Source organism: Idiotropiscis lumnitzeri, chromosome 3 (genome assembly GCF_059441095.1).
Source record: "Idiotropiscis lumnitzeri isolate Australia: NSW breed Sydney's pygmy pipehorse chromosome 3, RoL_Ilum_1.0, whole genome shotgun sequence".
In the NCBI taxonomy this organism is placed as follows: domain Eukaryota; kingdom Metazoa; phylum Chordata; class Actinopteri; order Syngnathiformes; family Syngnathidae; genus Idiotropiscis; species Idiotropiscis lumnitzeri.
The window spans coordinates 27117110-27142134 of NC_142393.1; the positions used below are offsets into that span (position 1 = coordinate 27117110).

At 39.9% G+C, this 25025-nt stretch overlaps 2 protein-coding genes across 5 annotated transcripts in view; one reads left to right on the forward strand and one right to left on the reverse strand.

Moving 5' to 3' along the window:
* LOC148340665 (microphthalmia-associated transcription factor-like) overlaps positions 1–3268 on the reverse strand; it is a 48555-nt gene extending 45287 nt beyond the window's left edge. Inside the window, exon 1 of one of the 2 annotated variants that reach the window (XM_088289758.1) lies at positions 3031–3268. In XM_088289758.1, coding sequence (XP_088145884.1) covers positions 3031–3134 — 104 coding nt within the window. In that variant the 5' untranslated portion in view covers positions 3135–3268. The remainder of the gene's footprint in view (positions 1–3030) is intronic. The other variant, XM_088289761.1, reaches the window with a different exon arrangement.
* Positions 3269–7621: 4353 nt separating this feature from the next.
* frmd4bb (FERM domain containing 4Bb) lies at positions 7622–24924 on the forward strand. 3 transcript variants are annotated; one of them, XM_088289996.1, is made up of 24 exons: positions 7622–7822; positions 12979–13044; positions 13405–13499; positions 13605–13697; positions 14843–14927; positions 15214–15270; positions 15375–15397; positions 16053–16136; positions 16241–16306; positions 16586–16643; positions 16720–16806; positions 17763–17839; positions 17961–18099; positions 18186–18327; positions 18491–18624; positions 19194–19310; positions 19805–20033; positions 20106–20159; positions 20251–20389; positions 20533–20700; positions 20827–21602; positions 22864–23002; positions 23399–23524; positions 24306–24924. In XM_088289996.1, the coding sequence occupies exons 2-23, from the start codon at positions 12979–12981 to the stop codon at positions 23520–23522; spliced, it is 2952 nt and encodes a 983-aa protein (XP_088146122.1). In that variant the 5' UTR covers positions 7622–7822; the 3' UTR covers positions 23523–23524; positions 24306–24924. The 3 variants fall into 3 exon arrangements, with proteins under 3 accessions (XP_088146122.1, XP_088146123.1, XP_088146124.1); XM_088289997.1 differs by lacking the exon at positions 23399–23524; XM_088289998.1 differs by lacking the exon at positions 20533–20700.
* The last annotated feature ends 101 nt before the right edge of the window (positions 24925–25025 follow it).

Genomic DNA, 25025 nt, shown 5'->3' on the forward strand with positions numbered 1-25025 from the left:
CAAGCATCTCCACTTGGTCCAAAATGCTGCTGCACTCCTCCGAACTGGTGCTCATGTAAGAGGGAGTGCAAAACTCCAATTCTGGCCTCCCTTCACCTGCTCCCTGTACATTTTAGAGTTCATTTGAAGATTATGTTATTTGTTTACAAATCTTTAGATGGTGTCACCCCACCTTACCTCTGCGAGCTCCTCCACCCCAACGCACCTGCCCGGTGCGTGAGGTCAGCGAGCTAGAATGCTGGAGGTAGCATGGAGTAAGGGAAGGCTCAGAGGGGGCCGAGCCTTTTCCATTGCTGGTCCTTCCCTTTGGAATGACTTTCCATTAAATATCAAGCAAGACCTCTCTCTGTCAATTGTTAAAACACATCTTAAAGGGTAGGCAACCAAATTTTTTTCTTCACAATAATATGCTGTATGTGGCCCAAAAACAGCTTTCTAATTAATATTACATTTGTGGAATATGAAGTAGGCAGCAAAATCCACACATTTTCATCCATCTCTACCCATTTTGCCACTAGCTGTCGATGAAAATGCTCAACGCTCAGGTAACCACCACTCATGGATCACCTGTTTTCAGAAGCTGAGTCGTGATTGGTCATTTGCTGAGCCCTGAGCAACTTTGATGTCATTTTCAGTCGAAAGATAGTGACAAAATGTCCACCCCCTATGATGGATTAAAACAGGTGGATTTTGCTGCTTAATTTATATTCCACAAGAACAATATTAATGAGAAGGCCGTGTTTAGACTAATAGAGGCCAACCCAACATCTAATCCATCCCTTATCAGATCCACTTAAATGTTTGTGTTGACTTCCCCTTTAAGATATATTTTTATTCTATGGCCTTGGACCCCGTATGAGACTCGGCATTATTCTCGTATTTTATGGTGTCCGCTGTATTTGTGTTAGAATTGATTTTTTTGATACAATGATTAGGACATTAATTGTTCAATTAATTAATTGTTATTAATGGGTAATTAATTGGTGTAATTAATTTATTGTTTTCGCTTGTTGTTATTGTACAGGGTCAGGCAAAATGAGTTGACCCATTTATAGGTTTGTAACTAATTTGTATGACTGATTTTTATTCCATGGACAACATGTTGCATGAAGTAATGGTTGTTTTTAAAGAGTTATATGAATAAAGATGAGTTCAATTAAGTTCTTCTGAGGTTCCATTTGTTTTGGAATTGCATAATGGACAAGATAAAGTGTTTTAGTGATTGTTCCCAACCACATATACAAATAGTTGGGTCACTGAGAACATGTCCATATGCGAGAGCCCTTCGGAGTTTTCCAAACCGGGAACGTCCATTAAACCATTTTCTACTGTATATTTCTTTTCCTGCTGAGGGGCACAAGGAGCTGAAGCCTATTTAGCTGACTTTTTTGTGAAAGGCAGACTACATTCTGGGCAGGTTTGTCCGCACAATTAACTTATTTACATAATAACTGCCCCCCATCGAGTTTCTCGACCCTTCTAATGTCAAAGAACAACCTTTTTCAAACCATGGGTACACTATTTGAAACACAATCATGTCAAAAAAAAAAGGTAAGAAGGGCTGGATTGGGGTTTTGAATACACAAAATGGCATTAGCTTTTGATAACTGGCACATACTAGATACTCGTTCTATTGTCATGATCAGGTGGGATTATTTGCGTTAGCTGATGTGTACACTGAAAAGCTAACAGTTAACAGTTCGGCTTTTGCATATTCACAATGGCTGATTTTTTTCGGGAAACATCTCCTGTGTTATTCGCTGTTTTTTTTTTATTTAGGCCAAAGCTATGTCTAATTTTAGAAATTTTGTTTTGGTGCCATCTTGTGGCCAATGAACTTTATTGAAATTAGTTGAAGCGCTTCATTTAGTCAGGTTATAACCTTTAACTTTCTAACTGAAAAATGGGCACTGAAACCATTTGGTAGACGTCAGTTACTTGCGGATTTACGTTATTTGAAGCATAATCTTAGACCACTTTATGGTTAGAAACCATCAATGTGCTCAGGTTGCAAGCTACTTTCTCGTCACTCAACATAGAGAATGTTTTTCTTGTCCTGAAAACAACGGCGAAAAAATTTTAGCTGCAATTGTGACACGTACTTTGTAAATGGAAAAATTTCCAGAGGAATGTGTGTCATGTTAAATTGATAGATAGATAGATAGATAGATAGATAGATAGATAGATAGATAGATAGATAGATATAGATAGATAGTAAAAGCATCAACTAGAATGAAATTAAATCATAAAATTCACATTAGAAATTATGTAGGAAGCAGAACTGTGCACACAATTTTTGTCATAATTACAAAATGTTTTGAAACTATACGAAGTCGTTCAGGTTCAAGGCAAATTGGTTGAATTGTTTACGAATGTAATATTACCCTGTTGTTATTAAACCCCACATGCTTCCAATACACTGCATTTGGTGCCATTTCAACCAAATTATATTATACTGTATTGTATTGTATTGTATTGTATTGTATTGTATTGTTTTATATTATATTATATTATGTTATGTTATGTTATGTTATGTTATGTTATGTTATGTTATGTTATGTTATGTTATGTTATGTTATGTTATGTTATGTTATGTTATGTTATGTTATGTTATGTTATGTTATGTTATGTTATGTTATGTTATGTTATATTATATTATATTATATTATATTATATTATATTATATTATATTATATTATATTATATTATATTATATTATATCATATCATATCATATCATATCATATCATATTATATCATATTATATCCTTTGCCATTGCGGCTGAGGAGCATCTCGTTGCACCCTGACCTGTCTGCTCTCCCCGAGCCAATATTTGAAGTGGATGTTAACAAGACAACACCCAAATGTTGCATAACAGCGTGCGGCCAGGAAAAAAAACCATCAACAATGAGCGGCGCTCAAGGTCTGCGGGAAGCCCATAACTCGCCCAAACAGCACTTTACGAGAGGACCGCGGCCTCATTATCACCTAAACACCAAAACCACCTCAGCGTGCCAAATAACTACTGACCTGCTTTTCAAGGGCTGACTCTTTAGCTCGTAGTACGTTTTGGGCTCTTCTTGTAAGTCTTCTCCATCATCGAAGTCAGGAACTATTCCGGATTCTGACTGCATTCTTGAAGACGTCAACTTTTAGCGGCGTAGAACTTGTAAAAAACACAGCTCCGTGTTACGCCGTACGTCGACCCTGTGAAGCACTGTCAACGCGAACTGCATCTGTCCGGCACCCGGAGCTATGTAGTCCTCAACGCGGAGCCGCCAACCGACTGGCGGCACTGACAGGGGCCAAAGAACTACGTCAACCGTCCTGCACCGCGGCCGTCAATGTCAGCGTGTACCCATTGGCTGCATTTCGACGTTTCACATTTTGGGGATTACAGATATTTAACTGCACTTGTGAACGTCTAAAAGTTTATGTGCGAAAAACGTCTACGTTGTTCATATATTTGTTATGCCTTAACAATTGCTTGATTGTTAATTCGTAAATAAAATAACCAATATGATGGTCTTGTAGCCGTGCAAACAAAAATAATCCCCCAAATATTCCTGCGCAATATATATTCAACCAGTGCTGGAAACGAACGCAGTATAAATACAAATACTTTGTTACTCATATTATTCAGGTATGACTTAGTTTCCCAAGTTACTTGTATTTATTTTTCTGACTTTTATTACTTTTATTCCTTACATGCAAACGAATGTGTGTGCGTCCGTGTTTTTGTGAGTGTCGCTAGGAACGTGAGCCAGGGAGCATGAACTATTCAGAGAATAAAGATATTGCCCATTTTTAAAGTTTTTAACATATATTGTATTATTTAAGAGTTTTATTATGTGGGAATCTAAGAATGATTAATGGCAAATTGTTGTTGTCGTTGTAGTAGTTGTTTTTGTTGATTAGTTGTTGTCATTGGCTAATTTAGCCTTTTCTTTCGTCACTTCATAGCATAAAGTATGGTAACACATTGTTTTGGCAGCTTGCTGTAAAAATAGTCAAAGCTATAGTTCTTGCAGGAGCTACTGTACACGTCACATGAAGCATGATTTTTTTTCCGTTTATTTTTGTTTTTTACATATATATGAGTAGCATATATGAAAATTATTGAAGAGAGAAGAGAGGGAGAATAGTTTTTGTGCAGAAAAGTTTTCAAGTTATCAAAAAAAATAGCTATTGTAGAACACTGACAATAATACATGTGTTTTACTTTGTGCTTACAATTCTGTTGGTATTATTTCATACTTTTACTGAAGTGATGCATGATATACTGTTTTTGCTGAATTATCTGTACTTAAAGACCATGAACAGCTGACAGAAACGAAAGCCAGCGTGGCATGGATCCTCTGTCTGTTCCTTAAATTTGTTTTGTGCCGTGTACTCCCAACTGACCACATGGTGGCAGTGTAAAGCAATTAAAGCCAGGCCTCACATTACTTGATGGAAATCAACATTTGCATTTAGTCATCCTGCAGAACTGGTTTTGGTTTATTTTACCCTATGCAAAAATGATACAAATGAACCCCAGGAAAAAATACACTGCATATAAATGACAAATGATTTTTGTTCAGCCACAGTTGACAAGCAAACAGACAAGATACATATTCTGCTTGTCGTTTTTGAATAGTGGCACTCATTACCCCAAGTCCCTGGTTGAGGGAGGCCCCCAGACCTTTGGACTACAAAGCCCTTTGTAATGTGCTCAAGTGGGAAAACTACACATACATTCTAAATAATTCATCTTTTAGTGGCTGCTTCAGAATAAATCACTCGATAAAAAAAGTCCTTCAATCAAAACATGTACTTTTGACACCCATATTGAACATGTGCCTCCAACGCTTGCGTGTACTGTACCCCATAATTCCATGATACACGTCCTGCTTTTCTCTCGCCAGTGACGACATTGAAACGTTGTTTGCACAGTACTATTAAGCAATGACAAATGAGCAAACATCACTAAGGAATGAGCTGAAATCTAAACAAACACAAGTTAGTCACTCCTATTCAGGTGTGAAGAGGGAAACAGGTGTCCCATAAACCGAATGCAGCTAAGAAATAATTTATTGGAGTACTTCATGTGTATCACTGTCAAACCAGGATCTGAGATGGTAAAAGTAGACAGCATCAGGATTAGGGTATTTATTAGTGTTACCGTTGTTCAAACACATTTGTTTACGACAGATAGAGAGCACTCCTATTTCATTGACTGTCACAACAGCAAACCTTTTATGGATGCCAGCGTGAAGTCAGAGTTTCTTTTTGCGGAAGAGGCACAGAGGGACAAAACCAGCACTTTTTATCGTGCTGGTTCCTTGGTGAAATCCCAACTGGAGACTTCTTGCTCATAACAATGACAAAGAAAGACAGTAAACTGTTTTATATATATATATGTATATATATATATATATATATATATATATATATATATATCTATATATGTTTCTTTCAGTCATCCTTTCAGAATGTGGCAAAAGCTTAGATTCCTAATGAGGGTTACAAGGGCAATGAGGGTCTTTTGTTTATGAGCGTGTTCTAGGAGGAGAATGACTGGACAGATGGTTCTAGGGGATCTTAATGAGATAATTATTCATGTCTGATATCACAATGCCAAGAGCAAGGAGGGGGGGGGGGTGCTGGGGAAGCCCCAGTCAGTATAAAGACTCTTTGCATACAGTAGTATTGTTGTCTTTTGATATGGAAGTTATGTATGCTTTTGCAGCGAAAATGAAAAGTGGAGTAGTTGTTGGAGATAGCCATTATTATTTCAGCAGTCTCAGCACCTTCATTTGAGACCACCAAATGGGAAACATATCTTTACACCAACAATATTGAGCATCCGATGCATGACCAACCAAAACTGAGGAAGAACTCTACAGTTGGGAGTTCAGCAAGAATATAATAATATCATGAGGTATAAAAGTGATTATATTTTATGTTGTTGTGTTACTGTAAAAATAATCTTCACAATGGTCAGACTGCTGGGACTAGATGTGTCGATCAAAAGTAAATATACATCTGTCAGTTAATGATAATCAAAGCTAAGTAAGGCTAACCTTTGAAATTCTAATGAACGTGTTTGGAATCATTTTTGACCCCATGTATGAAAAACCCTAAATTATAGCATCTAAATAGCTCATGTCAAGAAGACATGGAGGATTAAATCATAAAATGTTAAAATTCCAAACACATTGCAAAAATTAAAAAAGAAATAAAAAGAAAAGAAAAACAAGCCCTGGGGTCGTTTTTCAGCACATTTCTGCACCAAATCAGCAGTAATTTGTTGTTTGTTGGATGTTACCAGTTTGCCTGTGCTCCATGCACATATGTAGTTCTCTCACGCCTTACAAGCAGTGGATTTCTTTTGACTATTCGTCTGCAAAGTAAACTGTATTAACAACCTGTTTGAGTCACATAAATGGAATAAACACACTGGATAGCTGTTCAAGTAATTGCCATGGCAACAATATCAATTGATGTCTGCCAGGAAGCACTGAGGGATGGCATTGAGAACTGTCATGGTAATATACACATTTTACGATAAATCAAATACACTTCATTTTATAAAATTATTGTCATGATTTTAATTGTATGCAATTTATGGCCATTTTAGACACTTACAATGAGGTCCAATATAGTTGACAAACAATCACTACAGTTGAAAACTATCCATCCATCCATCTATCCATTATCTGTAGCGCTTCTCCTCACAAGAGTTGCGGGGGGCACGGGAGCCTATCCCAGATATTTTCGGACAGTAGGCGGGGTACACCCTGAAAAGGTTGCCAGCAAATCACAGGGCTCACATAGACGAACAACTATCTGCGCTCACACTCATACCTAGGGGTAAATTTAGGGTGTCCAATCAACCTGCCATGCATGTTTTTGGAAAGTGGGAGGAAACCTGAGTACCCGGAGAAAAACCACATAGGGACAGGAAGAACATGCAGACTCCCCACAGGAAGGCCAGAGCTGGCATCGATCCCATGACCTCTGCACTGTGAGGCCATTGTGCTTACCAGACGTCCACTGTGCCACCCCGATGAAAACTACAAAAGTAATATGGAATATTACCCAGACATAAGTTACACTTGTACATCTATTGACAACATGTTTATAATAATGCAGTGGTGTTCTATGCCGCTGTACGCCAAACCACAATGACAATTATCAAGATTATATCACTCTACTAAGTGCAGACAACACTCCCGCGGGCCTTATTGGACTGTGCATGTGTATATAATGAAGTGTCCAGTTGGTGTAAAGGCACCAGGAAAAAAGATCATGACGTTTGAGGCGCGTGACAGCGTTTCAGTTTAGTGTGCGCCAAAACAACAACTACAACCAAACATCTGTAGTGTGCGTGAGTGATTCAACATAGTATGAAAGAAAGCGTTGTGTGGGTGGTAATCCTGAATTATGTCAGTGCTTGTAATGAGGGCTGCAGAGCACATGCATCCTCTTGGCCGCCTCACTTGAGGCCATTCAGTGGGAAGCAGGCCGGCCGGCAGCTGCTGCTGGATAAGGAGGGGAGGGGAGGGGCGGGGGGAGCTAAGAGGGAGGGAGGGAAGGGTGGTGGATGCTATGCTTGTTCACATAATAGCCGGCGGTTGAAGGCGTGGTGCGTGTTGCTCCATACGAGGCGCGTTCAGCAGCAGCAGCAGCAGCAGCTACACACCGGGGATGAGCATGGACAGCGGCTGCGGGGCGACTCCCTTCCACCGCCAGCGCAACCGGCGAGACGGCTGATCTGAAGCGACCGGCATGCGGAGAAGGCTCTACCTTATACTCTTAAGGATATATAAACACAAAGGTAAGAGGATACATGTTGAGATCATGGAGCTGATACACACCGCTTCTGCACCGGGCTTCGACGAGACAAAAAGTAGACCCCGGCAAGGGACTTGGGTGAACCAACGGTTTGGGTTTGCCGCCCCCACCTGAGACACGCGTGTTTCTCGGAAATAGAGAGAGAGAGAGAGTAAAAAAGAAAGCGTTCATTTGACATATATGTTTTGAGACAGCATCACAGGTGGAAACCACCCATAGACTTCCACACACATGCATTGTTCTCTCAATGGCCCCGAGGTGGGCCAGTCCCCACATTGTGATCCTGATGGAGCTGGATAAAGCTCACACAATATTAGGATGTTGAAGCAAAAATTGCTCAGCTGAGAAAGAGTGTTATTTCATCCATTCATATTGGCAGTGTGCCTTGGCGAATATTAAAAATGGTGGATGATTCATCAGTTTGACAGTGTTCACTTTCCAAAGCTCAGTTACTGAACACAAAGTGATTTTGCAGGTTTAATTCAAAAATGGAAACGTGAAATTCCGCAATGACATAAAAGTGACATGGATAACGATTTACATGAACACAAACCCTGTATTAATGTGATGCATGTGTTTTTATATTTTTTCGTTAACTTTTATTTATTTATTTATTTATTTTTTTAAGGTAGACGTGTGCAAGTTAGACATTGACCTATTATTGTTATCTGGGAGGAAAAGCACCGTCTGCGAGTATTTAAAGGGATCATAAACAGGAAGTCTTGCTTTGGTGTTTGGGTACGACCCTTGGATACACATGGTCAACTTTGTTGTGCTTCCTATTTGTTGCTGCGGATGTCCTGCGTCATTTATCATCACACTCGACTTTTGAAGGCTTTTTTAAAAAAAAATGCAAGCATCGGTAAATAATGAGTAGTAAAACTATATACGCTTTATTGGATTTCATCTTTGTAGGTCACTGGACAAGACCTGAAAAGGAGTGAGGCATGTTCTTCTGACTAACTATTGGCTGTTTAAAAACTTTAACCAACCACTTGTTCAGAATAATAGTGCCTTGATATTTTCTAAAAATGGCCTTGAAAAAAAAATAATATATATATATATATATATATATATATATATATATATAATAAAGCAAAGCTATTTGACCTGAAACTTGAGTGTGCACCTTACTGTAGCTTTGTATGGAAGATATATTGTGCAGTAACAACCTTTAGAGTAATAGATGATTAACATTTGATGCAAGCTCTCCCAATAATACAAAAAAGAAGAACTTATGATGGTGATATCACATTTTTGCCATGATATTATAGCCGGCTGAAGCCTATGCAGAAAGTCACTGCAGTATAGTGTGTAAGGACCTCTTTTGTTAGTGCTGCCAGGACTGTCATTATGCTAGAGGTGGCAATGACTCACTACTGCATGTCTTCAATGATGCTTCCAGCCCAATTTTTAGAGGCAGCATTTTGAGCCAACTCCACTAGAGCACACATTTGCTGTCATGGACTGCTTAACAACTGGATTTGTGGGAATACAATGCTCCCCTTGGGGTACAAAGGCAAATGCCACCACATATCAACTGAGTCCGAAGATGATTTGAAACCAGAAGTGACCCAGTTTTTTCATCATGCATGTATTTACTTTGAGTTATTTTATTTTGTAACTTCAATAGAAACCAACTCAGTTGAAAATTGCACCCAACTATCTTAGACCTGCAGCTGAGCTGGAGCCATCCCAGCCGACTCTGAGCGAGAGGCGTGATATTATCAATAGCAGGGAACATGTACTGGACATTCATGTATGGAGTCTTCAATTTTTTTTAGAATGTGTGAGTTAATTTTTATTACAACATAACGGTGCTTCTCAAATGGTGGCGCGCGGTGCTGGGGCGGGGGGTGTGACCCTGGGGAATATGTTTTTTTTTTCGTTGTACTACAATAAAGAGTAATTGCACATCCACTCCAGTAGTTGGCAGTGGCGCTCTCCTTGCCCATTGTGTGCAGCGAGTATTAACTCGCTAACGTTTGTTTGTTTCTAGGTTTGTTTTGCAATGAAAATGCTATTATTTATAGTTGCGGCGGAGAGTGGGTGGGGGGGGGGCGCAAATAGCTTTCTTCTTGCTGTTAGCCCCCCTAACAGAAAATAATTGAGAAGCACTGCACCATGGGGAAAGCATTTTGTTACGACTCCAGCTTCTGTGAAATGCGCTGTATAAATAAAGTTGTATTGTATTATATTGTATTGTAAATTGGAGTAGCGGGAAAACCTCATACAAGCACGGGGAGAACTTGCAAATTCAAAAGCCAAACCGTCAGAACAGTCAGGGAGATGTGTCAACCACTTTGCTGGCTGCCTCTAAAATGACCTGTAATACAAAATGTACATTTGAATTCGATCCATGTGCAGCTTTAGATTTCAACAATCTTTTAGTTTGTATGACTACTTCACATTTCAAGTCCTTCTCTACAATCCAAAATATAATGTAAAATGAATTGTCCTTCTTCTGGTTAAGATGTGGCTGACATCTGGTTCTATACCTCCATTTAATTTCTAGTGGGTGTTTGTGTAATGATGACAGAGATCGAGGAATGATGAAGCCTCTGGGTGTTTGTGTTCACATATTTAGACTCCGTGTGAAGTGAACAAGAGGTACAACATTACCTTGAGGATGGATATGACATCAGCTTTTATTAGTTTGCTATGAAATACTGAATCATTTGGTCACATAGTACAATTTGTACATTGTGACCGTTTTTCAAACAGGAGCAGATTGGACCGTTACAGTCGTTTGTACCGTATTTGGAGTACGAATACAATTAAGAGACAGTTGAATGTCCTTCTGTCTCAGAGGATGTCCTTTTCAGGACAGGACGAAGTTATACAGCATGATGACATCATTGGCATGAGTTGTTCTGCCGTGACTCCGCCCTTAAATAATGCATCAAAGATTCACATTTTCTAATGACGACATCTCGCAGGGGAGTGTGTCAGTGTCAGGTGTCAAAGGTTCGTTACATGAGCCACCAAGTTGTATCCGTGTGTTAGATGGTGGATACCTCAAGTACGCAAGTGTCGCATTTGTCCTCATTCGCATCGCAGGGGAGCGAGTGCCGATCCTAGCTGACTTTGGGCGAGAGGCGGGGTTCACCTTTGTCTGTCAATCGCACACTTATTTTGTCTGTAATTGTAATTCAAGCAATTTACTTTGGATTCATGTGTTTTCCAATTGGATGCCTTCAAGAAAACAAACACTCTTTTGTGTAGCACCAGCCATCATCAATAATGCATGAAAAGTGGAAACGGAGATGAGATAGGCTGCTGTCTGGGCAGGCAATGAATAATGACAGGTTAAATGTTCCTGTTTGATTTTTATTTAACTTCCAGACTTTATATTTAGACATCACGAATGTCACAAGGCATTATTCCGTGCTGTGAAGTTTGCAGGTATGCGTTAAGGTAACACACATACGCTATGCCAACTATACTCCATCCTGCAGCACAGAAAGGCTCCATTTTCATGCATGGAGAGATAAAACACAATGACACAGTTCTTTTTCTTAATGTGAAGGTTGATCTTCTAGAAACCTTGCAAGCTTTTATTTTAAAGCTGAATAGGTTTTTGTCTGCAGTGTGTCCATCGGTATTGGGCGATAGTCTTGAATGAAGGTAACAAACGACTGCCAATTGTTTGTATGCACTTGTTATCACTTTGTATTGATCAGTTTTAACTCCCAGCCTGCACCACTCTTGTGTCTGAACCAGGTTGATATGGAATCTCGACTTTTAATGCAGCCATTGATAGGCTACAGGGTGAGACTGGGTCGCTCATAGACCAACTGCGCGGATCGTTTATAGTCGTACACCTCTTTTTATACACACGCTTTGATTCTCCAACTGTTCAAGACCATTCTTCAGTGACTGCAAGTTTCAAGAGGCCACTTTCTTCACTAAAACAAGCAGAATACAATTGACAGTAACATCTAGTGGCCAGACTGAAGTATTGCATGCTAAATTCACAGCAAATTTTGCAGCTCACAAGACAGTACTGTTCCAACTTAATGAATCATTGTGATTATAAACTGCAGATGTGGTCCATTTTTTTAATTGGGCACACAGCATTTCATTTAGACTGTGAGGGAGAATTTTTCAGATTACATAATTCTGAAGATATAATTAAGAGTTTACTAGCGCAACGGAGTAATTTAAGAGTTGCAAGGACTGTAGCCTGTGTGAGCAATTCAAAAAAGGACTCACGTACATTGAACGGCATTATATTTGTATTTTCACCTGAAACATATCCACTTACACTATGAGGCAGTCATCCCTAAATTGAGCAACGGTGGTCAGGCGTCTAACCCGTCTTGGCCTCATTAAGTCGGCTACCGACCACTAAGCCGTTGCAAACTCAGAAGCCTCCATGCAGAGACTTTTCTGTGCTTTCTCTGAGTTCTGCAAGAAGAGCGCAATGAAGGGATGAGTCAGGAACGCATCTGCTCTTGTGCTCTCCCTGGAGAGTTTTACCAGGTATGAGAGTTGCTCGCTTTTCTGTGCTAGAACTCGACAAGAGGTGATCAACCTCATTCTGTCAGATAACGGGACCAGCTAATCTTTTTTCCAAGGTAGTTTGAATGTTGGTGTGTGTATGTATCATTTGAACTGAGAATTTGACGCACTGACAGCAAAGTGCTGTTTCTAGCAATGTAGCAATGCAAGGAAAATGCTCCCAGTGGTGCAAATGTTATTTATTTCCATTCATGTGGATTTAGAACATTCACAGTTTCGTAGCAATCTGACAAGTTGTAAGCCGTGCAGGTTGGAAAGGTTTGCAGAAATGCTTGCTTGTTGAAATATATTTGTTCAATCAAAGGCTAAGAAGACTGATGTGAAACCAAATGTGAAGTAACTCAAATCCTTCTACGGGTTATTATGGTAACAAATCTTTGGGACAATGGTTGCATTGTCAATCATGACGTTAGTATTATAAGAAGGATCACTGCATTTACAGCTAGGGTATTAATTCACTATGGCAATCGTGACGTGAAATATTTTCGTTTCACTCGTGGCTGGTTTCAACAGATTTTGCTCTTATACAATACATTCCATTTTTAATTAAAAATGATGGCCATGAGGTGTGAATTTGAAGAGCTTGCTACAATTTCCTTTTTTGTGTCCCTGTAGATGACCGAGGGCCGACTGTGTCAAGTGCAGCTGCTGGATGACAGGAAGCTGGAGCTGCTGGTTCAGGTATGAGTGACGTGGAGATGGTCAATATTTGTTTAATAAGTGAGGAGCCTCACTATGCAACGTGAGAGGATGTGCTCCAGGTCCGTGGTGTGTGGAGAATTCACACCGACTCTGCACAAACCCTCAGCGCACCTCACAACGACCGTATTTCACCGTGTTTCGGGCATTTCAAAATAATTCAAATGTATTGAAGCACATCAGGCTGTTTAGTGGTCAACACAGTTGGAGTCAGTGAATAATTCACAGAGGCTGCTGTATTTTATTTTGGCTTTGACAGGTTTGTCTCTTCTGTAAGGGAATGAGGTGAACAGACGTCAGTTTTGGAAGTTGACACTGAATCTGAAAAATCTCTATCCGCAGCCAAAGCTTCTGTCGTATGAACTCGTCGACCTGGTCTCCTCCCATTTCAACCTCAAAGAGAAGGAATTCTTTGGACTTGCGTTTTTCAATGACAAGTATGTGAAGTATTAAAGTATTCGCAGTGGACTAAATATTTCTTGCTAGTGATTCTTAAAAGACAGCAGATGTGTTCATTGTGGCACACTCACTTGCTTTTGCAGTGGTCAGTGTAAGTGGCTGCAGATGGACCGCAGAGTTCTTGATCATGACTTTTCCAAGAGACACGGCTCTGTTGCCCTCAACTTTCTGGTCAGGTAACAAGAAACCTTCACATGCAGGGCTGAAGCTCTCCAGCAGGGTGCAGCCCTGCATGGTGAACCCAAAAAAAAAATAGTACAAAGTAAATACAGTGCATTGTGTTCTCCGTTTACAAATGTGTTATGAAGTAGTTTGTGCAGTATGAATAGCTCCTCAAACCGCACCATTGTTCTTTTTAATTGTTGTGTAAATTATCGGCGTCGCAAGACAAAATGTAATTGTTACATTATTTGAAATACTAAAATACTAGTGTGTAATCATATCGTGAAGTTGTGTCTCCCCAAATACAAGCTACCCAGTAATTAAAACTGTTTTAATCATTTAGATCAAGATTTAAAAAAAATAAAATTAAAAAGCTGCATAACTCAGAAGAAAAAATGGCATCATCAAGCTTATTTCTGTGGCCATGGGAAGACCTAATAAATCTGATCTTAGTCAACATTTTCAGTTGTAATGGTAAAAGCTCAAACAAATGCAATTCTTTTACTCATATTATCAGAAAAGACATATCAATATCTATTGTCCTCTTTATTGTATATAGCGAAGTTTTATTACAGTATAGAGCGACCTTCTCGACCAGTAAGCATAGCAGCTTGAATCATTCTCTCGAGCAAAAACGATACATTTACATCATCATTTACAACCCTGTTAGCTGTGTAATATAAAAATTAAATGTATAATCACATATAAATAAAATGTAATCAGACTTTATTAATAAGGTCTAATTCAGAAATATTTTTGAAGTAGTTATTTGGCTATCGACGAATCACTGACAGTAAAATATATAATACGATAAATACAATATCCCAGAAAAGAAAATGTACAATTGATGGATGGGCATGGACAAATCTAATTATATAATGTTTTATTACCTGTATTACATGAAAAGAAAAATATCAAATACATGGCCAGTTTTTCAAAATAGTTCGTGCCTAATTTATCTTATTTATCTCAATTGTGGAATTACTCTACTATTTTTACAGTAATCATGATTGTTAACAGAGATTTGAGCCAGGCCACATATATATTATCACATATATAGTTTCATCCTACAGCCAAGACCTCGTTTGCAATAAATACCCGCAGCTTGACAACAGGTTCTGTTCTAAACTTTGTGTACTTGTGCATTTATTGTTCATAGATTTTATGTGGAAAACATAACACAGCTGAAGGACATCATAACCGTGGAGTTATTCTTCCTGAATGCAAAATCTGCTGTCTACAACGTAAGTGTTTTGCTTACGGGATTTTTTTTTCTTCTTTTGGCGAAGGCAATAAAAATAAAGACCTGGCTGAAGCCACAGATGAGTCGTTTGCTTGCGAACTCTGGTAGCAGGTAACCTTTTCTCAGCCGCAGGGCAGTTTTCACTCGGTGAGGAGGAATGTGTGTAAGAACGCAGAAAAACACAGATTTATTCTGAGAACAGACTGATATTGAGGTCGATACTGATATGTTTCATTGTGGAACATAATGTGTAATTTGTTCATTAAAATCCTTTTTTTGTCTCATAGGGGATTATAGAAGTTGAGAGTGAGAATGTCTTTAAGTTGGCAGCAAATGCTTTGCAGGTTGGGGCCTTTGCTACTCTCTTGCACCAAAAATCTTAATATGACATCTTTCAAAGTAAAGCCTAATAAGATGTTCTTTTAATTATCTATTTTTTTTTTACCAGGAGTCTAAAGGGGACTACACAAGGTAAGAGCTTGTTATTATCAGATGGGTGATAAGGATTTACTGGCAGAAGGATAAGTTAATGCCGATCTTCAAGCGAAATCATTCAATAGGTCACTTGTTTCTCAGGAATGAGGACATCACCAATCAATAGCAATGTAATGTGAGGCTCTCCATGGTGCACCGAGAAGCTCGCACCCACCTACTAATGAATCTCATGGTGCTGACAGAACTAAGTGGATGCTTGACATGCCGGGAGAGAGCAGCAAACGCGCTTCAAGTCCAACAAACAAATATACGAAATTAGATACAGTTGCGCAATCTGATGGGATCCAAAATAAAAAGTTTGATAATAATGCAGATGTCTTGACACAGTCTGATGTGTATGAATTTTAACAATAGTAAGAAGAGTGACAAAAAACATTAAACATAAATCACACCCAAAATAATACCAGCAAAGTTAATCATCAAAAACACTTCTATTTTTAGGGTGCCTTTAATCTGTTTTATCCTGCAAGCCTGTCGGATACAAAACCAGTCAAAAGTGAATGAGTTCCTGCTTAATAGTACCTGAAGTTTTGAGGACAAAAATGTGGTTATTAGTTGGTAGTGCGGAAAAGGAAAATACAATAATATGGCTTTTGCTATCGTTCATCCCCCACCTCTTTCCTTCTCCTAGCGATGAAGCCACTCGAGCCGACTTAAAGAAACTGCCCACTCTTCCCACTAAAGTCCTCAAGGAGCACCCATCGCTTGCATACTGGTATGCTTATAGGCCAGTGTGGATTGTGATTCGCAGCACACTTTTTAATGTATTCACAATTCTGCTTGAATACATTTTCTCTCACTTTGTTTCTGCTAATGCAGTGAGGATCGAGTCATCGACTATTATAAACAGCTCAGAGGCGTCTCCAGAGGACAGGCCATTGTACAGTGAGTGTTGAAGTTAAAATAAAATATTGATTTGCTGAAAGACTTTCGACATTAATTAATGTTGAAATGGTTTCAGGTCATTAATCTCTCTCCTCCGCCGAGGCTCTTTTCACTTTGTCTTGACGGAATCTCTTTTCCCCATCAGATGGTTTAAATCAATCAATATGTTCATTCCAGTGATTCACACAGACTCACCAGATCAATTCCTCCTCGCCTTTAACACAGCCCATGTGGACGTTAGAAAGCACATTGTGGTTTTAATAACACATTTCATTGTAGGTATCTGACTCTCGTGGAATCCTTGCCCACATATGGCGTCCACTATTATGAAGTGAAGGTAGGCTTTCAGATCAGTAGTAACAGTCTGTGCACTGGGAAAGAAACATGTTCAACTATTTTTTTTCTCCTTACAGGATAAACAAGGGATGCCGTGGTGGCTTGGCATCAGCTATAAAGGAATTGGCCAGTATGATCTACAAGATAAGTTGAAACCTAGAAAGGTAAATATCATCCTACAGTTGTCGCTTTAAATTGGCTTGCCTGTTCATGACAACGCAGGACATTGTCAGCGGGCTGAGTAATCATTTCTGATTCAAATTAACTAAAGGGCTGGACCTTTTCACTGCTAAAATCATTTAAGTTCCTTTACTGGAAGTCGTGCACGTCAGCCATTTTAACTTGCCAAGTGATAGCGACACCCATGTGAGCGATGCCATGAAGAATAAGACGTTTGGCATGTGAAGTAGGGGCCAAGAACAAGCGGAAATATGACTTCAAACATGTCACATGAAGACAATACATTCTGGTTTACTTTGACAGCGGCATTGTGCAAGTGCCTGCTGCCTGTCGGGTGGGAGGGAACGTGAAGGGAGAGGAGGGAGCTGCTGATGTCAGAATGAAAAGAGGGATGGCTTTGGGTGTTAACATGCGTGAGAATACCTGAGGAGGCAAGTCAGGAGCTGAAATGATACGGACATAGTACAAGATTGTGTTGACAGTGAAGCCAGAGAGGATTGCATAACTACAAAATAAGATCTGAAGTTGAAGACCACTTGTAGTGGTAAGAAATTAAGTTTCGATTGTTCTTTTTTTTTTTTATGCATTGCAAACCATAATATACTTTATATTCTTTTACATTATTATAATACATATTTATCGTCAGCTCCTCATCCTGTCACACTGTATGGAACTAAAAAAACGCATCTTGTTCACCACTGGACCAGACATGCAGTTAGTCACCAATGACTTGAAATCAGGCTGGTGTCACGGAACACCTGGCTGATGAGCCGCGGAAAAACATGTCGTGATGAATAGGTTTTAGTAATGTGGGAGTCTCGTACCTTCTGAACACCTGGAATGTTACGATCCCGGTAGACCAGACTCGAATGACACTTCATTGGTCACAGTATGAGTGATGTTCATTTTCTGTGTACTATTTCTCTTTTGTAACTGCCAGCTTTATCAGTGGAAGCAACTAGAAAATTTGTACTTCAGGGAGAAAAAATTTGCAGTGGAGGTTAATGATCCACACAGGTGAGATATAACAAAATTCTTTTTTTTTTTTTTTGGGTATCACGTCTTTAAAAGAGATTATCCAACTCTATCTGAAATCTGAAATGAGACACACAGCTCACCACTGATCTTATTGCTTCAGGAGAGCAGTAACCAAGCGCACCTTTGGACAAACAGGGCTCCTCATCCACACTTGGTATGCGAGCCATTCTTTGATCAAAACTATTTGGGTCATGGCTATTAGCCAACATCAATTCTATTTGGACAGAAAGCAGAGCAAAGTGAGTGACAAAGTTGCATTGCATTTCATAGTGTCAATATAAAAAAACGATCCACACAATAATATTTGATACCTCCTTACCGTTAGGCGAAACTAGGAGCCTCTAAAAGCTTGGAGGAACTCGCCATGGATCTCACCGAGCATGCAGGGGCAAAGATAAACAAACTTGGAGAGTCAGTCCTGAAAAATAACTTGATTACGGCCAGCAATGGGAGCCTGGTATCCACAGGTTGGTTGTACTTATGTTACTTTTGGATCAACCAAGATCAAATGTCATGAATGCAAAATATTGACGAATTAAAAGATGAACAGCACTACATCAATAAACAGATTGCAGGCGTAAAACAATTGCGTAACGAGTCAAATACGGTTTCCTTTTGAACGTTTTACAGGTTCTGCAGACTCTGAAATGAGTGAGGAGCAGAAGAAAGAGAAACTCTCTGAGCTGAGAAAGAAAGAGCAGGAGATTCAAGATATCTTGGCCAAAAAAACAAAGGAGCTAAAGAAGATTTGTCTTCGGGAAGCGGTGAGATCTTTTGTTTACTTGCCCTTGTTTCTCTGGTTGTCAACATTATTGTCTTGTATGAATGAGCCGGATTATTCCTCTAATCCATGCCTCCATCTGTCAAACTGTTTAAATTACAGAATATTATACACCAGTAAAATGGGTGGTTGGGTTATTGTTGTGGCAATGACACGCCCTATTTTATTTATTTTCGTTACTTATTACCACTCAGTGATCCATCAATATTAAAAAAAAAAAAAATAATCATTAATGTCAAAATACTTGATATTGTTGCATGAACCTCCATGAAAATCTTCTTCTGAAGCACTTCCGCAGTGATCCATGTCGTTCAGATCATCGTCGTTCCATTCACATGGACACTATATCTGGCTTTGGTGTCATTAAAACATCAATACATGATGCCACGCCAGAATTTCACTTTTTCTCATTCTAACCTGTCACATTTTCTATGAATGGCCTTTTTCTGAGTGTTTTCTGTCTCCAGAGGACCGCCAAAGCATTTAATTAAACTGCTGTGTGATGGATTGTTTCTGCTACAATATCCATTTGAAGTGCTTCTTGTTTCTCAGGAGCTTACAGGCAAGCTGCCAAAGGAATACCCCTTGTCTTCAGATGAACGACCACCGCAGGTTAGGCGGCGGATTGGCACTGCTTTCAAGTTGGATGACCTTTTCCCTTACAACGAGGTCTGTGTTTGACTTGTACACTTTAATCATACACATCGCTTCCTTTGGCCAACAATATTTGATTATCACCTTATGATTAATTTCCCATGCATATTTTGTTCTTATTTGTTTTTAATCATAATCACCAGAATGATATTTTCTTAAAAAAAAAAACTAAATTTTTAACTGAAAAGATAAACGAAAACAAGTGTGCTTCACTTTGCAAGCTGTTGGTTAATAGCAAGTGTTACCCTCCGGTACTTGAGGATATGAAGGCATCGTCTGCTCGAAGTTATGAATTCTACAGGGTCAGCAAACATTTATGAAATTGTTTTATTCCCACTTCATCTACATTACATGGCAACATGCTGTAGCAGTAACGAAATAGCTGTTGACCAATGAAAGCATATACATGATATTGAGACGTTTTATAGTGAGAAGGCAGAAAAAAAGGATTGCTTGGTAAAATAGGGAAATAAATTTACGTTTAACACGTTTTGCTGCTGGCACTGCAGGATCCTTTCCTGAGAAATCTGGAGAGCAGATTTGCCCTCCAGCAGAAGATTGTGGAGGCAGCTAAAAAGCTGGCAAATGAGCCAGAACTGTGTAAGACAGTCAAGAAGAAGAGGAGGAGAAACTGTTTGGATGCTATGCACAAGCTTCAGCAGATAGAGAATGAGATGAATCATTACCGAATTAAGAAGGGGAAAAGACCCACCCAGCGAGCCTCAGTAATCATTGCAGGTTTGTCGCAAGTGCAACCTTCGCAACTTTTGTAATTATTCCGTCTTCAAAATAAGCATTCTCTTTGTTCAGACGAACTCACGCGATCAGACTGTAGCTCCTTGTCGAGCCTCCCATTGGAGGATGGTGAGTTTGGCAACACATATTTTACAATGTATCCTGAAGTAATGCCAAATTCAAATCATGATTTCGTGCTGTCCAATTTTTTTGTAATCAGATGACTCAGATAGCGCTAGTCAGCGGCCTCGTTCTCAGTCTGTGCAAGACTCCCCTCAGTTCAGTCCATTACGCTCACTGGGGGCAGAATTCGATGCGGAGAAGCAAACATCGCCGAGGGAAAATAACCAAAACAAAAGGTGAGGCTGAATCTGACCCTGCTGAGCTGCTTTCGGAACATACGTTTTTGACATTGGTTGCTTTGTCGTGTTTGAGGCCTTCTTCTGTTGCACGCATATCATTCCTGCCTTTGTTCATCACCCTCAATGTCACAACCCTTTAGATTAGCTTTTGAAGGCCCGGAGGCTTCCCTCTACTACCACAATCCAAGAGAGGCCTCCTCCACCCACAGTAGCCCTTATAAAACCCTCCCCAGACCTCCCAGAGACCCCCGCAGCATGCCCCCCACACCAGTTTTGACCCGCAATGCCTACAGCAGCAGCCAGCTCAGGTTTGGTCATGACTCCCCAACACTGTTACCCTTCACTGAATCGTCATTCAAACCATAGTTGAATGTTCCACGATATCGCAGCAAAAAGTAATTAGTGTAACACGGCAAGCTGTGTCCTCTTTCCAGGTGCGAGGGCTTGCCTCATGGCTTCAGGGCTCGCAGTGGAAGTTTGGAGTCACAGCCCCAGCTGAGAAAGGACACAGACCCAGAGAAGCCAGTTTTCACCTTGTCACCCGCTCATCGCAGCAACAGCACAGAGGTGTTAGAGGATTGCTCTTCCTACACCAGTCAGTCCAGTCTGGATTTCTGCGGGCCTGCCAGTTCCCACTATAGTACTTTAGATTCCCGAACGTCCACCATGCATCGTCTGCACCGCAACGTGGAAGTGTATGGAAATACAGGGAGTATGCCCAACCTGGTTCAGCACCATTCTGGTTGTAGTTACGCCTGTGAGACCTCAGCGCATTATCCATCCAGTGCCTACTACGTCTCCGGCTGCCCGTGTCCAGATATGGAGCCTTACGCTAACGGTGCCTACGTGTATGAGAATGACGTAGAAGGCCACTACAACGTCAACCCCTCGTACCAAATGAACGGCTATCATGGACATGACAGATTCAGGCATTATGGCTCTGATCGAACTGACGGCCTTTCCCAGAATCCTTATGCGACGGTGAGGCCACCGCGGAGCAGGGAGGGACCCAGAAATGAACTTTTGGCCAAGAACATGCAGAAGGCTATGGTGGCAGAACATCTGAGAGGGTGGTACCATCGAAACCGTGGCCCCAGGGAAGGAGAGAGGGCAGGATATGACTTTGACTGCGGCTCTCAACTCAGCTTAGGCTACCAGACCATGCCGGCGGCCTTCAGCCACTCCAGCAGAACAACGTCTTTCTCATCTGGTGAGATGATGTGTGCAATTGTTTTATAGGTCAATGAAGACCATGTCCACAAGAACTCGGGCATTTTTAAAATGGTTTATTTTTGTAGAACAGCACCTGTCCTTAAATCGTGATTGTTTTCCGTTGACATTCACAGTTAGAAGCGGCCGCTTGCGTCATTGTGGGAGTGAACACAGCCGCTTTCCTTCCTGGCCAATGGAGGCGATTCCTCGCATTTGATTTAAAATCATTTAACTATAGTGGAAAAATTTCAATCTGCGATATGGAAGTTGCATGCTGCAATATCAATATTATTGCGATATCTAAAATGTACCTAAAGAAATTACGTCTTTATTATCTAATGAAAGAAATTTCAAGTGGAAAAATATCTAGATCTAATTTATTGTTCGTAATGCCCCCAGATACTGTTCTCCTAATGGATGCCAATGCACATGTAAGCTTGCATCTGATTGGTCAAAGTTATATTAAAGCTTACGATTCCATCTGAATTTTTTTGCACGGCTTTTGCATACTGCAATATTTAAATATGACAAACAATGTTCTAAATAATACTGATTCTGTAAAATATCCATCTTAAACAAAATATTTCTCACTATTTTTTCAGTGTAATAATGTAAACAATAAAGCAGTAATCTCACAAGGCTCTGTACTAAAAGGGAAGTCACTCAGCTTTATAGATGAACTCTCAAACAGCTTTTTTTGGGTGCGTGCGTTTTTCTATGTGCAGTTCGATTTGCATACTGTTACCTTTATCATGTGTTGTCACAGTCCTCAGCTGCAATCATAATGCACCTCTTGGTCTAGTGGCTTCAACCACAGCAGTCAAACAGATGAATGAATGGGATGTCGTATCACTTGCTAATTCAACTGAGACTTCATTCCACCTCATTTTAGCAGCAAAGAGTTTTCTTTGGCACGCAGGGTTGTAACTGAATGCACTTGATCCACGCCACAGACTCATATATGAATCAGCGTTCCACGTGCACTTGTCCTCACTGCCAATTTTTGACTTCTCTTCTGGGTTCTCATCCTGCCAGTGTCTATGTCACACACGCCAGTTATGGTGCACTTTGCCTCTCAGAAAGAAAGCTCAAATTAATCACATGCTAACTGGTCCTGTGGAAAAAAAACATGAAATCTGGACATTTTCATGAATTTACAGTTTCATCCATTTCAGTCATTTAAAAAAAATCTGTGGAAACTTTACACTGTAAAGCAATGAAAGCAAGTTACCTGACTCTTGGTTTGGTCTCACTTACAGTGTCCTCAGCGGAGAGTGCAGGGAACTGGCGCAATCAGCTGGCAGTCGGCCTGACTGACTATGACACACCAAACGCACCTCAATATTCTCAACATGCAGTTCCTTCGTCGCCATATAATCGCAGCCCCACACACAACAGGTGAGAGTATTCTTTTTGAACTTTTCACTTATTTGAGGGAGTCAGATAGAGCAGATCAGATCAAAACTAAGGCCAAAAGTATGAAAGCATTGAATGCTCAAACATAGATTAAAATTTTATGCGTATTTGGTCCCTACTGCAAGAGATTTCATAATCTATTCAGCCTTGTTCTTCCCTCCAACCCTTCATTCCTTGTATCTTGCTGTTGGGTCCAAACTGAATTATTTCCTTGTCATTAAAGAGCCATTGTTTGTGCATATTTGAATGGAGATCTCGTCAAGGTCTTTTAGGAAAAATGGATTCATTGAAGAGTTGATATACAGTACAATGAAATCTCTGCTGCTTCTTTCCTCCCTCGTTCAGATTTTGACTTAATATTAATGCTCATGTGCACAGATGCTCTTCAGAAAACAAAGTATCGGGCTGTGACACAAAGAATAATAAATGTGAGTCAGTTGAGGTGGTTGGCGCTGAGGCCATTAGAATGGATGAAGCATCCGACAACCACTCTAGCACTTGAGGGTGAGACCAAGCAGGTGGTTGTTTGTCGTGTTGCCACTCGTGTCCATTTGTCGATCTTCATCAGTGTGCTCATGTAGTGAAACCATCTCCCGCTTTGTGTTGTGGTTGGATTTTTTTTCCCCCTTGGGGGGGGCAGTGTTTTTGTATTCCACAATATTCACTTTCATGCATCCATTATGTGGCAGTTTATGGAAAAAATGGGGAGAAAAAAAATTAAAACTTTAGGTTTGCTACTCAGAACAACAATACTGTATGACGTTATAAATTGCACAAACACATTTGTGATTAATTACAATTCACAGTTGCAATTAAAGTATGTAATAATTAGACAAGGCAAAGTCACGACAAAACAGACGTTCTCACGTCCTGTCACGCATTTTCCATGGCCAGGCCCTGTTCAAAGCTGCCTTCTAGGCTTAAGAAAAGAATTCCATATGTCAGACACACCCACAGGCTATTTGAATAATAAACAATAGGGACTGTACAGCCATGTGCCCGTACGAAAGCTGCCTGGAAGTCATACAATACACACAAAGGAAAATGCTCAAAAAGAGCAATAAGGAGACAATTCCAATTATATACACAAATGTATCTATTTATTCTGTACTTTGTAATATGTAGAAAATTCACAATTGAAAGAAAGAAAAACAGTGTTTGGTCACCACGTAGTTGCTTTGTGTTCAGAGTAGACCTTTAATTTCATTCCATTGGTCATACATCAAGATCAGTCTCAAATAATTTAATATGCGAATATCCATTTGATTTCAGTTTCTTCTTTCAGATTTTACCTGGGGAGCAGCTACACAAGCATCCATTGATGATGGCCAAACCACATTTTATCACATACAAAAAGTCATAGCAAGCAACGCATGAAGATGAAACATAGGCTTTCCCTCCTATGACTAACCTCTGAACCCAGGGTGCCTTTCATTTGGGTGGATTCTAGAGAGAGGCAAGATAGATTGTGTCTCAAACTATCAAAATGTTGCACAACCCCCACTGACTTGGACTTGAGATATAAAGACAACAATTTGTTTGCAAGTATTCTAACATAAACATGAGCTAGCTTCTGTCTTATGCTGAACAACAGGTAAAGAAAACATCAACAAAAAAAAACTAAAACAGTTTGACAAAAACAGTCTGAAATGGATGATCCAGATTGTGAATGTGACTCTGTGATTGTTCATTAGAACCGACCATGTGGTAGAACTTTCCTTCCGTTCTTTAAACCTGGAATCTGAATGTATAACGTCACTATTATTCACACTTTGTCATTTGTCAGTAAGTGCCGTGATGTGATTTGATGTGCATGTGGAGGAAATCAGTTTTGATAACGACTTTGATAAGAATCAGACCACTGCCATAAAAAAATAAATAAAAATGAAACGTTTGTTTTCTCACACATTTGTACAGTCTGTGTGTAGTTCTCAGTATCTTGTGAGGTGTCATGATGAAATATTTTCCACTGCGAAGGATTAATAAATACATGTGTGACTCATAA